Source organism: Oenanthe melanoleuca, chromosome 4 (assembly GCF_029582105.1).
Source record: "Oenanthe melanoleuca isolate GR-GAL-2019-014 chromosome 4, OMel1.0, whole genome shotgun sequence".
In the NCBI taxonomy this organism is placed as follows: Eukaryota; Metazoa; Chordata; class Aves; order Passeriformes; family Muscicapidae; genus Oenanthe; species Oenanthe melanoleuca.
The window spans coordinates 57,864,080-57,878,529 of record NC_079337.1 but is presented as its reverse complement, the minus strand read 5'-3'; the positions used below and the strand labels follow the sequence as shown (position 1 = coordinate 57,878,529).

The window sequence follows — 14,450 nt, the reverse complement described above, 5'->3', positions numbered from 1 at the left end:
TCCGCGCCGCCGCAGCGGGGAGCGGCGGCCGGGGGCGGCGGGGCGGAGCAGAGCAGAGCCGCCACCGCCCCCGCGGGCACCAGCTGCTGCGGCAGGGGCAGCGCCAGCCCCGCTGCCCGGAGGCCGCGGCTGCTTCTGCTTCTTCTCGCACTCCGGCCACCCCTCGCTCTTGTCCCCGCCGCTCGACCCCGAGCGATGCTGGCCCGTCCCCCGCCCGTAGCGGGGGCTGCCGCGGCCGCGCCCCCCGCCCCGCCCGGGCACCGCCGCAGCCTCTCCCGCGGAGAGGGGCGGGGGTAATGTGAGTGAGCAAAGTGGGAGAAACTCCCTCCGGCTCGCCGGGGGGGCTGGGGAGGTTCGGAGCTTTTCTCTCTTTTTTCTTTCTCTTTTCGCCTCCCTTTATTCCAGCCCCGAAGGCAGGCAGCAGCGGTGAGCGGCGGCCGCCCGCCCGCGGCAGGACCCCGTTGGCAGCGGCCGCGTGTGCATGCAGCGCTCCCTCCCTGCCTCCTCCCCCTGCCTCCCGCCCCCCATCATTCTGTACCGGGGAGCTGTGCACTGCGGTCCCTGCTCGGGGAATCGCTGCTGCTCTTCCCATTCGTCAGGGGCTTTCCAATCACCTGCCTCTGCCACCCTCTCCGCTCCGCTCTTTGTACTTTATTTTCACGTGCTCTTTACTAACACGGCTATTTTTAAATCCCGCTCGGATTTATTTCTCTCTATTTCTTTCTTTCTTTCTCATTTTAATTTTTTCTCTTTTTTTTTCTTCTTTTTTTTTTTTTCTTTTCTTTTTTTTTTTTTTTTAGGGGGGGTGGGTGGGGGAGGGAGGTTAACGTTTGCAGTTCCCTAAGGGAAAGATCCCACCAGCCAACCCAGCTCCGCCACTGCTGCATCCATCCATTCATTTTTATGGTCACTAACAGCCTATCCCGGTAGTGGAAGGTGTAGAGAAGTGGGAGGCAGGAAGAGAGATAGAGAGAGAGATCCGGACAGCGAGAATGGCCGAGAGAAAGAGGAACTGGAATAAAGAAGATGACCTGCCTGTGTATCTAGCTAGGCCGGGTACGACAGCCCAGACACCGCGACAGAAATACGGGGGAATGTTCGCCTCCGTGGAGGGGGCCTATGAGAACAAAACCATCGATTTCGACGCCTACAGCGTGGGGAAGAAGGGGTCCCGGACCCCGCGGAGCGGCAGCCGGCACGACATGCTGGACGGAGGGGACAACTACAGCGAGACCGCCAGCGACATCAGCGAGATCTCCGGCTCCGTCATCAGCTCCCCGGGAGACCGGGAGGACAAGACCCCGGGCGTGGAGATCAAATACCCCATGGGGAAGGAGCTGCTGCAGGGCCAGGACAATGGACAGGTGAGCGGGGCCCGGGCAGGGTGGGAGGGAGCCGCCGCCCCCGCTCGCTGGGCGAGCCGAGCCGAGCGTGCCGTGCCGTGCCGAGATTGCTGTACCGAGCTGAGCTGAGCCATGCCGTGCGGAGATTGCTGTACCGAGCTGAGCCGAGCTGTGTCGTGCGGAGATTGCTGTACCGAGCTGAGCTGAGCCATGCCGTGCCGAGATTGCTGTACCGAGCTGAGCTGAGCCATGCCGTGCCGAGATTGCTGTACCGAGCTGAGCTGAGCCATGCCGTGAGGAGATTGCTGTACCGAGCTGAGCCGAGCCGTGTCGTGAGGAGATTGCTGTACCGAGCCGTGCCGAGCCGTGCCGTGCCGCAGAGCCCCGCTCGCCTTCGCGGGGCAGTTCCGGCACGGCAGGTCGGGGAGGCGCGGCCCCCTCCTCCCGGCACGCAGATGCTCTGGGAAGAGCCCGGCCGGCCCCTAAACAACCTCCCTTGGCAGAGCTTAGCGAGGGCTGGAGGGGGCGACCCCAGAAATCGTTTTCCTTTGTAAGTGATGGCGATGAGTTTTGTCCTTTCCTTTCCTGCCCGTGCCGGGGGGCTGGAGGGCAGCTCGGATCCCTCAGCGCCTCCCGGCCGCCCCCCGGAACAAAGCCGGGCCCGCTGCAGTCCCGAGCTCGCCGGGGAAACTCTGCGAGCCTGTCCCAGGCACAGCCCCAGGACCTGCCCTGGCTCTGCCCCTGCACCCCGGCTCCCTCTGCGCCTGCATTGTCTCCCCGGCAGGGAGCGCGGAAGGCGGGAGGATCGGCCGAAGCCTCTGCCCCGGGCTGCCCTCGCCTGGCTCTGCAGCCTGGACCCGCATGGCAGGCTCAAGGAAGAAGCGAGCCGCTGGGCTGGCCGGCCCTGACGGCTGTGCATCTCCATCTTAGCCCTGTCGGCGGCATGCCGGCTGGAGGCAGACCCGGGGGGCTGGCTCTCGTGGGATCCCGGGCTGTCATTGATTTCCCCTTAGAAAGAAATGCGGCCTTGCAGTGATGCTTCTGCATGGATACACCCTGTTCCTTAGTACCCAGCCTGGAGCCTCTCTGGCTTGTCCACACTCAGCTCTTTCCAGAGGCTGAACTGAGAGTTTCCACTCTCTTCACCCCTCCTCAATTCGAGCATGAATGGGGTGCTGGTTTGCTCTGGCCTGGGGGTGCCGCTTGACCCCCGGTGCAGCCCCGTGGGTGTCTGCTGTGGTGGGACACTGGAGAGAGCAGGCAGGGCTTGGTGGGACACTGTGCCTGGGATGCTGCTGCTTTCTCTGCAACGACCCCAGGGCTGCCTTCAGAGGCTGCCAGCTGCAGTACAGTCTTCTCTTTTCCAGCTCACCTGAACTCCTGAGTTTTTTTCATCAGGGCCCTGGGGCAGTGGGAGGGCACAGCACACCCCATCTTCTAGCGCATCCATGGCGCTGCCTCCCCATTTTCCCTGCTTCCTAGTTCAGCCTGGGACTCAGGGTAGTGAGCACACACTGCACACTACCTCTCTGGATCCCAGCGTGCTTGCAAAGTTGCCCAAAGTGAGGTGAGGATGAGGTTAGGGGTAGAGCAGGAAGGATTTGGCCATTGGTTTAGGAAGGTGCACTATAAGAAGCAAGTACATGTGCCCCCTGTGCTGTGGCATCCAGAGTTTTTTACAAGCTTCAAACGATTTCTGGGAAGATGTGTCACGGGTGTGGCCTGGGTGCTTAATGTCTTGTATCTATGCGTGTATCACAGGGGCGGGTGTGCTAAGAGCCCCAGAGTGTGAGTCCTTGGGGGGATTGACTTGGGCACAGTTTTGCAGTGCCTTTTACACTCCAGCACCATGGATGGAGGGAGGCATTCTGTGAGACAGAAAAAAGACAGAAGAGTTTCAGCTAGCTGCTTCACCTCTTCAGCAGCTGCTGATATAGCATCTACTGGCCTGTCCTGGTTGTGTTATCCCCCATGACCTCTGCGGGCACAGGACAGCAGGTGTGTGACAGTGGGGCAGTGACAAGGAGGGCAGAGCAGGGCAGTGCTGGTGGGGTCAGAGATGTTGGTGAGGACAGAGCAGGCAGTGCCACCTGGATCAGGGCCGCCAGGGACAGAGCAGGCAGGGCCATCAGTGGCAGTGCAAGGCAATGCCATCGGGATCAGTGCTGTGGGGATAGCGCAGGTCCGTGCTATGGGGACAGCGCCATGGGAACACCGCGGAGCACTGCCATCAGGCTTCATGTCGTGGGGACGGGGCAGGCAGTGCCATTGCCATGTGCAGCACAGCAGGACCCTCCGCCGGGGGTTATATATCCGTGCCCACCCTGCGGCACCCCACGCGTGGGATGCTGCCGGTGACCTCAGCGTGCGAGCGGGGCGGCGGCGGAGCTGGCGGGGCGGCGTTTGCCGGCGCTGGTGCGGGAGGGAGGGAGGAAGGCTTCGGCTGGATTGATGGGCTGTGAAGGGGGGCCAGGCGAAGGGGTGGGGGACAGGAGGGAAGGAACCGCTTCCTGGGTTGCGCTGAGCGAATCCTGCTCCGACCTGCAGCGGGGAGGGCGCTGCTGCCGCCGGCAGAGGCAGCGCTCGCCGACCCCCCCGGGAGCCGAGCCCTGTTTGATTGCAGCCGGAAAAAAAAGGTGCCGGGTTTGCCGGGAGAGCCGACATGTCTTACCAGGGCAAGAAGAGCATCCCGCACATAACGGTGAGCGGCCCCGGGCGCTGGCCGCGCTCCTTTGTTCGCGGGGAAGGCGGGGAAGGGCGCGCAGTGCCCGGGGCCGCGGGCAGCCCCCGGCTGCGGGGCCGGGGCTCTCCGCAGCGGCGGGGTGCGGCCCCCGTCCTCCTCCCGCGGGGGCTCTGGGCGAGGACTGATGTAATTTTATTGCATTTGAAAATTTCATCGTTATGTTTTTATTTTATTTCTTGCTGTATTCTGCCTCCCCTCGCTCGCCCGCCGCCCAGCCTGGGCTCAGGGCTGCGTGCTCGCTCCAGCCCGGGCTGGGGAGGCTCGGCCGCCGGGCTCGGCAGAACAAAAGAAGGAGGGGACCACCGCAGCACGGCGTGCCCCTGCCACCGCCCCCCGCAGCGGGCAGGGGCAGCGCAGCCCCGGGGCGGTGGGGCCGGGGGGATGCACAGAGTGCGGAGAAATGGGAGGTGGGCGTGGGGGGAAGCGTGGAAAATCAAAAAGCGCCATGATGCCAGCGCCAACACCTCTGCGCGCTATTAATGCATCAGGCGTGGTGGGAATCAGAAGTCAAAGAGTTAATCATAACCATCCTCTTCCTATCCGTGCCTGTCTCCCGCTAGATGCTTTTGTACGCGAACATAGCTACAATAGGGTGTGCTTTCCATGCCAGAAAGAAAGGACGTGGGTCCCTTGATACAGTATATGCCTTCCCTTAAGACACACTATCGGGGGATATAGGGGGATAAAGAACAGGCAGAGCTGGCGGATAGGGGTGTGGTGGGAGAAATCGCACACGGAGCGAGGTTTTCCCCAGCACCGGTCTTCAGGTTGTTGCTTTCCTCTTGGGGGTCTGGATCAGTGCATGATGCTGTGGCACCTGGGGCGGAGATGAGCGGGGAAGGGGGGTGAGCTGTGAGATTGCTTGGGTTGGCGGAGCTTTCCCTGGAAAGCCGCCGGCACGGTACGGAGCGGGGCAAGTTTCGGTAGCTGAAGCAGCGGGCGGGTGGGTGTGGCACCTTCCTGAGCAAACCCGCTGCTTACAGCATCAGTGCAGCCAGCGTAACAAAGCTTGAAAGCTCCTCGAGGTGTTCTGCATGTACAGGAAAAGCATCCTTCAGTCAAAGTATTTGATCAGGAGGGGCACAAACTCCTAAAAGCTGAGTTTTATTGTGGACACTGCCGAAGGCCTAGGGAAATTTCAGCCAGGCCTTTTTCTCAGGTTCTGAGCTTTTTTCTGAGGCTGTGACACTTTCTCAGCTCTGGCCAGGATTTTTCCCAGAGTGATAGCTTTCTTACAAATAGAAAGGAATTAATAAACATAAGATTAGCACCTAGTGTTGAGCTTTCCCTTCTCCCACTGCTCATGGTAAAGACACTGTTGCTCACAGCCCTCTTTGGCACTGAGCATCTCCCTGCTCTCATTTACTGATCTGTACGGTTTTTTTTTTTTAATTTCATCTGCCTTTTTTTCCATTTCCATTTCAGCTTGTGAAAATTTATGCTTCTTGCATTTTATCTCATTTGTGGCTGTCCTGATTTCTGTTATGCATCCCATGCAACATCCAGGCTTGCTGTTAGTGGAGCACCAGCATTGTGGCAGTGTAAGGTGCCATTCAGTTGTGAGTCAGACTGGAGAAACTGGCCTCTTTTGTGTAGCTACTGTGGGAGGGGAATGACCTCTGTATGTGAAGCACCAGACCAGGGTGGAGATGTATAATAGAAATGCATTGTACCAGTAAGTATAAGCACTTCAGTCATGTCTTCTGCACTGTGTTGAAGTCCTTGGCAGGTGGGTCTCAAACCACTGCATCTCAAAACCCTATACATCCATCTGTTAGCTGGGGATGGAGCAGGATGTGCATAATTTAAGGGTGGCCAAGAGTGCAGGGGCACTTTTCCCAGCCTTTGTCATATGGACAGCCAGCACATCCATTGCTGAGGTGTTTTTCTGCATGAGGGGGCAATGTTTTGTGCTTCGGTTGTGCAGGATGTTCTCATGCAGACCAGATTTTCCAGTATATACCCCCCAGTCTGTTGCTTTTAACATCACTATACTCCTTTTGTGCAGCATATTACAGGGAATCAATAGAGATGGTGACACTGGAATACCTGTTACAAATTATTTTGGCTTCTGTGTTTTGGTGGTGGTTGGCAATTTTCAAGGAAGGCCTGAGCTTAGATGAACTCAGAATTGTAGCACGTTTAAAAAAGGCATGTGGCATGTTGAATGCCTGTGACAGGACATGTTTGTTCCAGCAGCAACTGCACCCATTAAAACATAATCTGTGTGAGCTCAGTGAAGAGGAGGTGTGAACACAATTCTACTGAGCAAAGGCAGAATAACTAGTCACCAAAGCAAATGCAAGGAGGCATTTGGGAGAGGAAAACTGTGCCTGAATCCCTTGGAAAAAAAAGGGGAAATCATCTTTCTGGGTATGGTCCAAGGGTTGGCATATAAGTGGGGAAAGGCACTGCTGGTCCTGAGCTGACAGACTGTAAGGCACAGGAAGACAGAGAGCACAAAAATGTGGTGTTACAGAGGGAAGATCTCACTACTAAGCATAACAAGAAAAGAGAAGATCTGGCGCAACATGAGAAAAAAAGGCAGATGCAGGAAAACTGAGAGATTGAAGAAATTCAGAAGAGTGGGCACAGAGAATAATTTTACTTGTTACCTTTAGAATTGGTATGAAGAGAGATGAGAAGCAAGTAGGCTTCAGTTGAAGATGGCAGAATACTTTGAGAGAGAAAAAATACATTCATCTGGATATCTACTGTGTGAGACACTGGTTCAGGATGGAAACTTTCTGTTTGGTCTGAACAAAGTGCTGGGGTAGTGTGTGGTGTTCTGGTGGGAAAGAACAGCAGTGTGAGAGCTGCCAGCTAATTCATTTTGGATGCCAGGGGGGACATATCCTACAGATGCAGGACATGGTGAGTACCTGGAATGGTGGACTAAAGTCCTTGTCTAGGTTTGGATCTATTCTGTATCTCCCCCAACTATGATTTTTTACCACCCACCTTTGTTAACACAGTGTGTTAAGCTACACTCAGATTGCTCTGTCACTTGCCAGAATTGTTTGAAAAGCCTACTGAGTTCTGGGCATGGGAACACTGCCTCGTGTTACTATTCTGCTCTTGGTGCAGGATTTTGGCTGATTTAGACAGCACTTTTTGTCCTGCCTTAAAACATCAAGGCCTGGGACTTCTGGATGCCTTCTTATACTTGACCATTTGCTTAATTCTCAAAATTACACGTTCCAATGTGTGTCTGTTTAACAGACTTGTCCACTCTCAGTTTACTCATCTGTCAGTGAACATAAGTGAATTCACATTGTATAGTGGAGTGGACTTCAGCCTGGTGGCTCTGGAGATTGCTTTAGCTGCTTCAGTTTAAGTTTTTTGACTTTGAACCACGATTCTGTGGCAAATCTTTTCCTTTATTTTTTTCTATAGGAGAAAAAGTGACCACTTTTTCATATGCCAGTTCCACATGGTGGTTTAAATTACGTTCACAGTAGGTCCTTCTGAGGACGTTTCTATGGAGACTGAAACATTTGGCAGAGGGACAGAAGGAAGGGTTTGGGGCAGTGATTCCTTTAACTGCCACAGCAAGTTCATCAGTCAGTGCCCTCAGCAGGGCATCAGTGTTTTCAGCATCATAGCTGGTGCCACCACAGAGAACCTGAGCCATGCTTTGCTGGAAGCTGGGCAGATTTGGAAAGGGGACAGTGGCTGTCTGGGAAGACATATGATGCAGTGAGGTGCTTGTCTGAATCTTCTTGCAAGTGCTGAGAGCAACCACTGCCAATGAACCACTTTTCTGATGAGAGATCAAGATCTGTTGTCTGCTTTGCTGCCATTTCTTTCAGAATCAAGAACTAATTGAGTGGCAAAAGCTTGAAAATTCCATTTTCATTTGAAGGAGCCAGAGTACTTTGTGGGAGTTAGTTGAGATAAACCTGGGTTTTGTTCATATGAGAGACATAAATGCTTATGTATGAGAAAGAAGGAATAGAGATGAGCAGCAAAATAATTTGCAGGTTACTAATCTTGCATGTACAGATGGTTGCCTTGTCCCCTGAAGCAGAGATATTTTGAGATTTTGTTTGCCTGTCACAAGACAAAAGTTTTTCATCTGTAGTGCATGTCCTAATGAGTTTTAAGGTGTAAGCTATTGATTATGAATAATAAATGCTCCTGCTGACTTCAGTGAAGTCTACACTCAGAGTAAAATCTGCTGTGTGTAATAGTGAGGACCCAGGTAGGTGCAGGTGGCTGGCTGGAGGAGTAGGCAGTGCTCAGAGTGAAGAGGCTATGGAAGGGCAACCAGGACTGATACCATGTGAGGTGAGGCAGCAAGCATCACAACTTGCTCTCACTGGCAGAAAAAATAGATGTGTGATGCAACATGACAGCACACAATACACGTTATCCACTGCATTTAGTTGATAATGAATTATCATTGCTAACATTATCTTAAAGGCATTTTATACTATTCTGTTTCCCTTGCATCCACCTGTTCTGTCAGAGAAGGTATTCCATTTGATCTTAGTTGGATTTTGACTGTGATTGGTGCCAAGTCAGATATGTCCCAGTAACCTGATGCACGTTTCTGATTAGAACTTAGATAAAACACATCTTCAGTTCAGTGGCTCAGAGAAGTAAACCATGCTGTAAATACTATTATTTTCTTCCCAAGTTTAAGCTTTCCTATGAATGGCTTGCTGGGATTTTGAGATCCCCTTTAATAGACATAACCTGTGTGTAACCCAAGGGGTGGGTGTAAGATGCAATGGTTTCAACCCTTCAGCCCCTACTTAAATGAAACCCCTCCTCATGCCAATGAATATTGTCACCAATAAGATGTTTGTTGTGCTTCCCTTCTAAAAGCAAAGCAGAGATGACATTTCCAGTGAAGAAATCCCCATGGAGTTGGTAGCTGTAGGAGTAGCCCCTTTAGAGTGGTGATGAAGCAATGAACCTGCCAGCTGAATAGGAAGCCAGGTCTCAAAAGGGGAAACAAAGGAACATCAGATCTTTTAAATGAATAAAGATGAATGAATACATTGGCTACAGACCAAGATACAACATTACTACAATCAACATAATCCTTCTTAAATTAATTGCCACATAGTAGAGTGCATCTGTTAAAAAAAAATTAAAAGCAGGATTCTCCATTAGTGGCTATTGGAAATGATGCCTCAAGGATGGACTGTTTTACAAGGAATTCCCAGAGTTGATTCAGGGTTCACCCCAGCTAAAAGCCACTTCCTATGGGGGGTAATCTAGATGTGAAATTCAAAAGGAGGGATACTGCTGATTAAAAGCAGATCTTCTATAAGCAGACAGTACTTCATGAAATCCCATTTACAGCTCTTTGATCCTTATGAAAGGATTTTAAGCAAACATTCCTCTTGGGAAGGATATCTTTCTTCTTTTGCCATTAAGTTTAGAAATGTTCCTTATTTGTAAGTACTTTGTTAAAAGCAAGGTAATTTAACTGTATTGTATCACAGCTGGGTCTGAATCTGACCTGCTCTGAAAAAAGACAACCAAATATATCCACACACACAAAAAAAGTAAATCTTCTGTATATTGTGGGAAATGGAAGCACAGAGGAGCTCCATCCACTGTTTGCCAGTGGGTCTTCAGCCTTTGGGAAATGGCTTCCTTGCAAATAGTCTTCTTCTGGAGATTTAGATAGTCAGGAGAACACAAATATCAGCCTGTGCTTCTTATACCTTCCCTTTAAACTGAATTCAGTGTCTTTTGTAACTCTCAGTGGACTCTTTAAAACCTTAGTAACAAAGAATTCTGCCTCTCAAATACTAAAAAAGGAATGTCTTGGCTGCAAGTGTGATAACATAGCTTAATGCCTTTTTATGTCTATTGCATTTGATCTGATGTCTTTTAAACCACATGCCTTTATAGACAGAGAACTGAAGTGCAGGTGGATTTAGAATTTAAACTGTTTTCAAATGGTTATTTAGCATAAAGTCCTTAGTCATCTTCAGGGCTCTTGACTAATCTGGGTTTTTGAGAAAACAGCCATTGTTCGTCTGGAGATGTAAGAACAATGTTATATTCTAGTAAGTCCTTGCAATTACACAGAGGGTGAGATCCCTGCTGAGTATTTTCTCATCCTCTAGGCATGAAAAATCTGGGTTTGAGTGTTGCAAAGACTATTTTGATTGGTGAAAGCTGCAATGCAGCAATTGTAAAGGTCCAAACCAAGAATTAAGCAGCATAGCACTTAAACCTGTATGCTGGATATGTTATCTGAAGTTAATTGTATATAAATGGTAAAGCAAACTGTAAATAGTTTAAAATATATGGTTTACTTAATTTAAAGATGAAGGTGTAATAGGAAGATGTTCCCTTTGTGGAAGAAAAGCAAAAATGTAATAGCATATATTGGAATTGCAATCTGCATAGATGCTGCTATTTGATCAAAACTCTACTCTTGGAATCTCTTGGAATCTTTTCGTATGGCTAGAATACATAATGGCTTCTTCTTTTTTTTTTTTTTTTCTTTTTAGCTCCATCTTGTATCATAGAAGTGTGGTTTTCTCTGAAAGGTTCCTGCATGTGCAGTGCATAGGTATCAATGCTGCAGAGAAGTGTGTGGTTTCTATAACTTGTGCTGCATTGTATTTTGACACACTGCACCAATTTGAAGCAATGTTTAGTAAATCTTATGGCAGTTTTATTTTTTCTGTTACTGTGTTTTAGTAGTCCCAAGAAGCAGATTTGAGAACTGCATGTCTAAAAGCTATTTGAATTTTGTTGTCTATTTTTAGATACCTCTAGCTCTGAGAGAAGTGGGTGAATGGGAAAAGGCTAATTTTAAATTTCTTCGCAACTGTTCTTGCTCTAACATTTGGTTTGTAATTTTGAATAATCCAGAGCAAAGTGATTTTCCGCCCAAGGGACTCTGGTTTCATTTGTATTTGCATGGAGTCCTGTGCAGGACTGGGGACCATGGCAGGGCTCAGGCTCATGTACTGAAGGTTGGTCAGATGCTGCTTCTCTCTGCTGGCCTTTTGCCATTGGGGTGCATGAAAACATGGACACGCTTCACAAGAGCTGAGCCAGGCTGATTCAAACGCCAGCAGAACAGGCAGCTTGTACAAAGTGTGCCAGTCACCAGCTTACAGATGTTTCGTGTTGCTCTTGCTGTGGTGGGAACAATAGTTGTGAGGGAGCGACAGCCACCGCCTCCAGTCGGAGCAGCCAGCCCCTCCTCCTGCAGCAAACGGGCTGACTTTGTGGCATCTCCTTCTGCTGCCATGAAAATTGCTGTCATGTCACAGACTAAGCTCTGCAGCTTTGCTGCCAGGTTAAGCAGGAGAAGCTAGACTGTGATTAGGAAAAGATCCCCAGAGAAGCAATGTGCAGGGTTTGAAGGTGAAGGGCTGGGAGTGGTAGGAAAGGCTGGATCGTACTCAGCAGTGGGCTGAGCTGGGAGGTGCCAGAGCACTGTAAAATGGAGCTGCAGGGCAGACAGCAGATATGCATCGTGGCTGAGCTGGTGCTGTGTCATGGCCAGGCACAGAACCCACAGGCAGGCAGCGTTGCAGCAATGCAGTTGCATCATTGCAGTAGTAATGGGTGGAGAAGGAACACCTTGGCTCCCACACCCTGCAGTGACTGTGGAGCATGGATTTACAGTGTGCTTTCTGCATCTCCCGTGTCAGTGAGAGCAGGGTTTTTATCCCTTGCATCTTGGTGTCTATGAGCTGTTCATTGTAATACTCCCTCTCTGTTTTGCCATGTTCCTGCTCTCTGTCCTTGGCAGCCTGGAGGTAGGAGAGGGTCCCAGCAGCTTCTTTTGGCTTGCACTGGGAGGAGATGTGCTGGCAGCTTCTTGTGCCAGGCAGTGCACTGAAGGCTTGGTGTGAGACACCTGCCAGCTGAATAGAAAAGTGGCAGCCACCCTAGAAAGGCAGACGGTGTTGTCACCTCCTGAGCTGAGTGGTGAGCCCGTTGCTGTTTGCATTGTGAGAGCACCTGAGGGTCAGTGACTGGCTGAGGGGTACCTCTGGGAGCTGGGTGTTATTCCTCATGGAGATTATACCTGGGGAGGAGAAATACAGGCCAGCACTGCTGGGACCAGTTCAGGCACTTCAGGTCACTCCTTTCCTTCACTGCTTTCCTAGGGCACTGCAGGGTGTGTCTTCTCCAGCCTGAAACAGGGAGAGAAAGACTCTGGTCCCTAGTTTACCTGGGCATTTGTCACTTGGTAAGAAAATTGCAATCAGCCTGCCTGACATCATGCAAGTAAATAATAAATGGCCCCTGGTCACACACAGCCTTCTGCATGCCCAAGGAGACTAACCAAGTTCACAGAGCCTGTGTGTGCCCAGATTTCTCTCCAGGATTTCACTGCAGCAAGCACCACTGACCTGCACCAGTGTGGGATCACCCAGGCTCCAGTGGCTATCCCTGAAGCCTGTGCTTAGGCTGTAGCAGAGAATGAATACTCCAAGTGGACCAACCATTTGCATGAAATTCTGTTTCATGAAGAATACAACAAATTTCCTTTTAATATTAATCTGTGCCTCCTTTCTAGCAATTTATTTTTGTGGAATTTTTCTAGCCTATTCATGGAATTTTTCTAGCCTATTCATGTGATCTGTGCCTACAGGCATTGGGTACTGCTGCTTTACTAAGGACAAGCCAGCCCTGGTCTGGAGCAGGGTGTTTGAGGCAGTGCTGCTTTGCTTGGGCACAGTGTGCTGCTGAGGTGTCCACAGGGCACCCAAACCCCACCTGGGCTGCTGGTGCCCATCAACACCATCTGTCTCAAGGTGCTCTTCTTTGCAGCAATCTGTAACGTGCCCTGCACTTGACAGATCAAGCTGGTTGAGAGATGTTCCAACAAAACTCTTTTTCTTCTGAATTTGTTGATATGCTGGAATGGAAGCATGTTAGATATGTTTTCACATCTCTCAGATTCTGATGACAGCTGGGCTCCACAGCACTGTCCTTGATGCCTTGGGCTGTGTAGTTTTTTGGCAGCCTAATCTTCTATGACTTCCTATACCCAACTGGGAGAAAACTTGGCCTCAGGTACAGGACTGCTGTTGCAACAATTCTGAATTGTTTGTATTTTCTTCTGAAGTGTAGAGAATTAAAATTTTGAAAGTGCAACTTTTATTTTCTACCAGAATTTCTGCACCCTCCAAAACTCTGAACAGGGAGAGAATCTGTAGCTGCATGTTCAGTAATTCTTTACAGACTGGGGCCTAATATAATGTCTGGCTCCATAACGGAGGTCTTTCTTAAGACTGCATTTCTGTATTTTTTATATTAGCTTATTCTAATACCCAATTTTGTTACTATATGTATTTATATGTAAAAACATATAAAATATATAAAAACATATAAAAACCTTATATCTACAGTTATTTTTCTGGAGCTGCACTTCAGCTTTTAGTCTATTTTATTTTCCTTCTGTGTTATATTTGTTTCTACTTATTAGGCATCTTCTCCTGCTTTAAAAGAAATGAAATATAGAACTTCTTGATGACGGTGCAGATTTTTTGACTCCTTAGCAGTGACAGATGCAGTGCTCTGGAAACACTGCCTGCCTGTATCAGTAAGCTTGTGCCTCTTGTAATTGGGCAATATTAATGTTTAGGAAGGCAATTGAATGAGCTCAAAAAGAGCTCCTAAGATGGTGGTCCCTGCAGGTCTGCAGGCAGCGTAGTAAATCATCAGAGTGAGGAGGTGCAACTGCCAGCACATGATGAAATAACATTGCTATTCCAGCTGCTGATTCCCAAGTCCTGCTGCAATTACAAGTGACAGTAGAGAGGCTGGGGAGAAAACAGGGAGCCTGCTCTGGCAAATTCCAGATGGAGAACTTGCATTCATCTCTGTTCCCTAATGAGAGGGTAACAATGTTTTAGGCAGGTCCTGGGGACATATGTCATCGTAGCTCTGTGCCTTGGTTCCCCCCTGGGGTCACATTGCTGCTGCAGCACATGGAGAAGAGCTTCAGACCTGCTGTGTGCAAACTCTTTTGTTGTGCACTGTATTTTAAATGTCTTTCCCCCCTCTTCTTTCTCCTTTGAAAATGTCTGTTTCTCCATTTTTCCTTTTTCTAGAATGATAGAGAGGGCTATAAAGGCTTTGAACCTGCAAAATTGTTCAAGTACAAGCTAAAAAATAAATGTGCAGTGTTACACTATAATATAACACAGCGCTTTTTAATGAACAGCTTTTAAGGAATTTACTGGTTTTGTTGTCCTGGTTTTATAGATTAAGAATATATCAACTTGTTTGTTTTCTAAACTGGGAACACAGGACATTGATAGTTTATATGCCTGAGTCATGCTGTAATTGAAGCAGAAATTGAATGTGGACTGAGTAGTATAAAACATTGACAAACTGGAGATTCTGAGTTATTGTCTGGT

General features: G+C 49.7%; 1 protein-coding gene across 3 annotated transcripts in view; it reads left to right on the top strand.

The window, feature by feature from the left end:
- Positions 1–300: 300 nt before the first annotated feature.
- The window catches only part of CRMP1 (collapsin response mediator protein 1), a 47,765-nt gene continuing 33,615 nt past the window's right edge, over positions 301–14,450 (top strand). Inside the window, exons 1-2 of one of the 3 annotated variants that reach the window (XM_056490460.1) lie at positions 301–352; positions 801–1,364. In XM_056490460.1, coding sequence (XP_056346435.1) covers positions 993–1,364 — 372 coding nt within the window. In that variant the 5' untranslated portion in view covers positions 301–352; positions 801–992. Of the gene's footprint in view, positions 353–567; positions 1,365–3,728; positions 4,045–14,450 lie in introns of those variants that run through there. The other 2 variants (XM_056490459.1, XM_056490461.1) reach the window with 2 other exon arrangements.